Genomic DNA, 3,186 nt, shown 5'->3' on the forward strand with positions numbered 1-3,186 from the left:
CGCCCGGCCTGAGACCTCAGTATTAGGATTGCGCTTTTGAAGCCTCTGTTTGTGAGTCCAGTTCAGGAAGGGGTGGGGCTTCACTCCCCCTCAGCTGGGGGCTCCCTCAGGGTACCCTTGGCTTTCTCTCCCTCTCCAGGCCTCCGCTCCGTAGGGCAGGAAGAAGGTGGTGGCGGAAGGGCTGTGTAGGCCTGTAATGATCTGAGGGGTTCATGTTGCATGCTGCCTTGGGTGATCCACCCACCTGAGTCAGTTCAGGCCGGGCGCGGTGTCTCACGCCTGTAATCCCAGCACTTTGGGAGGCCAAGGCGGGCAGATCACGAGGTCAAGAGATCGAGACCATCCTGGCCAACATGGTGAAACCTCAACTCTACTAAAAAGTACAAAAATTAGCTGGGTGTGGTGGCGCACGCCTGTAGTCCCAGCTACTGGGGAGGCTGAGGCGGAGAATCACTTGAACCTGGGAGGCAGAGGTTGCAGTGAGCCGAGATCCTACCACTGCATTCCAGTCTGGCGACACAGCAAGACTCCATCTCAAAGAAAAAAAGAAAGAGAAAAAAAGAATCAGTTCAAACATCCTACAGCGAAGCCTTTGAAATTGCCCGGGGCCAGGTGCAGGCTCCCTCCTCAACCTGCCCCCCACAGCCCCTCCTCTCTTGCTCCCACCCCACCTGCTGGCATTCTCTGTTCTGGGGAGTCTAGCACAATCCAGGCACAGAGTAGGCACAAAAAAACTCCAGGCACCAAAGATGGTGTTGGTTAAGATGACACAGAGAGAGAGAGAGAGAGAGAGAGCGCCAGCGCAGGTATTTAGGGGGAATAAAGGAGGGAGGGGTGGGATGGGCTTGGGGGCAGGGGTGAAGCTGCACAGGAGGCAGAGGGGGCCAGAGGAGAGGGCACAGGGGTAGGAGTGTGGGGTGTGGCTGGAGGAGCATCCTGGGTCATCAGACCACTGTGCTGAGGATGGAGGAATCCTCAGAACGCACGGGCAGCACTGGGGCCTGCTTGAGGGAGCGCCGGGTCTCATCTCGGTTCTGCCACACATAACGCACCAGATAAGCCACCACGAGTGTCAGCCAGCCCCCCATGGTGACCAGCAGGGTCACATCGGTGCTCCTCCGGGCCCCGCCCCGCCCTGCCTGACACAGCTCTTCCTCCCCTGCCAGCAGCAGGAACTCCTGCCCCACGAGGTCCGGTCGGGCTCCTGGGCCACACACGATGCCTGTCCCAGTGCCTGGCGCCAGCCTCACCTGCCGGAGCACTTCCTGGAGGGCGCAGTCGCAGTGCCATGGGTTGGCGGATAGGTTCACTTGGATCTGTAGTCCCACAAAGGCCTCCACGGGCACCGAGGCCAGCTGGTTGGCAGAGAGGTCGAGGTGGCGCAGCGTGCCCTCCAGGCCCTGGAAAGCCGCCCCTGAGAGGTGGGCAAGGGCATTATGGGACAGATCCAGCTCCTCCAGGACAGGCAGGTTCTGGAAGGCACCAGCAGGCACAGATGCCAGCTGGTTGGCATCGAGGTAGAGCTTGCGGGTGTTGTTGGGGATGCCAGAGGGCACAGACCTCAGACCTGCCTGGCTGCAGCGGAACGTCTGTTCACCTGCTTCCTTTGCCACATAGCAGCCCCGGGGAGGCACCAGGGGGCTGGGCACAGTACCCCCTGTGCCTATCATCAGCAGGAGGGACAGGAGGTGACCTGCTGTTGGGAGCATGGCCATAAATTGGCATAGTCCTGGAGTGGAGTAGGATCTGGGGAAGAAGAGGCCACATAAAAGAAGAGTGAGTCAAGAGAATCGCATGCCCCACTGCCAGCTTTCTCCTCCTGAGGTCCCTCTGGGGAGTGTCTTTGGGCTGGGGCCTCTTCTCTGGGGGCTTCTCTCAAGCCTGGGTGACTTTTTCACTTCCTTCTTGGGGTCTCTCTTGATTTAAGGCTCCTCAATAGGGTCTTTTGGGTAAAGGGTCTTTTGCGCTTGAAACTCTTTTAGGGGCTGTTGATTCTAGAAGGTTAATCTATGAGGCCTTGTTGGCCATTCTGGGTCTTTGGGTTTCTAAGTTTCTGCCTCTGTCCATGTATTGATTCCTGTCATCGGAATAAAGTCTTCTTCCCCTACCTACCTGGGAGGCTGCCAAGTGGGCTAGGTAGACACCAGAAGGTCTAGTTGGCACTTGTGTGATGGAGACAAGGGGGACAGATGAGCGATAGGGTGTCAGGGCGTCCAGCTAGGCCAGGTGACTAGGTAAAATGGACCTCTGACCCCACCTTCTATGCCCTTCTACCCCTTTTCTGGGAGCATCCACCCCTCTGCCTGCCCCAGCTCTGTCCTCTCTGCTCTGCACTTTTTCCCTCCTCCTCCCCGTCCTCCTCCATTCTTCTCACCCCTGTTGGTGGCAGAGCCTTCTCGAGTGCGGGTGCCCTCTCCCTGGATGGAGGCTCCCTGCTGCTGGGCTCTGGAGACCCACTTCCTCCTCCAGAAGCCCTGTTTGCTCGCAGCTGCTGGAAGTTGGGGGCTGGGACCCAAGAGTGTTGGGTTTCCTGGCATGTGACTCCGGGCCCAGGTGTCGGATACCTGAGCCATGGTGTGGCCAGGCAATGCCAAGAGAGGGCAGATCCTGGACCCTGATGAACTCTGTCGTGGGGAGACCAGGCCCCAGTTCCATTCCCTGCACCAGGCTCCCCTCCCAAGGTCTTGATGCTGCCATCTTCCATCACTCCTCAAGGCTGAAACTCTGCTTCCCAGAACCCTTCTTCCTTACCCAGAACCTGACTGGGCAGAAGGATCCCTTCGTGGCACGCCTGGCAGGCAGAACTGGGTGGGCCCCATCTCACATCCACTGTCTCCAGCAACCAGTATCCCCCCAACTCCATTCCTCCCCCTATCCCCTTCTGCCCTTCTTCCACGCTCAGTGGCCCCTTCTTCCTTGGTGAGCAAACTTCCCCTAGCCTTTCCTTGGAAAACATGTCTGTCTGGGGTTCCTCATCTCCTGGCTCCTCACCGTGCCCAGCCCTCTTGCCTGCCAGAGGTGCTGTAGTTCAACTTTAGTTTGTTCTCTGTGTGGTGGATTGATTGCCTCTCTAGGAGTTGGAAGTTCTTTAAGGCACCTGAAGACTGATGTGGTTGTCTCTGAGTTTTCCTGCTGATTTTATGATCTGGATGAGAACTGACTCAGGTTCTCTCAGTTTGCTGGAGC

General features: G+C 57.9%; 1 protein-coding gene across 1 annotated transcript; it reads right to left on the bottom strand.

Annotated features, from left to right (window-relative positions):
• Positions 1 to 207: 207 nt before the first annotated feature.
• Positions 208 to 2,573, bottom strand: LRRC3C (leucine rich repeat containing 3C). Its single transcript, XM_008012826.3, has 2 exons — positions 2,375 to 2,573; positions 208 to 1,774 (listed from the first exon to the last, which is right to left on the bottom strand). The coding sequence occupies exons 1-2, from the start codon at positions 2,571 to 2,573 to the stop codon at positions 945 to 947; spliced, it is 1,029 nt and encodes a 342-aa protein (XP_008011017.3). The 3' UTR covers positions 208 to 944.
• Positions 2,574 to 3,186: the final 613 nt, after the last annotated feature.

Source organism: Chlorocebus sabaeus, chromosome 16, assembly GCF_047675955.1.
Source record: "Chlorocebus sabaeus isolate Y175 chromosome 16, mChlSab1.0.hap1, whole genome shotgun sequence".
Taxonomy (NCBI): domain Eukaryota; kingdom Metazoa; phylum Chordata; class Mammalia; order Primates; family Cercopithecidae; genus Chlorocebus; species Chlorocebus sabaeus.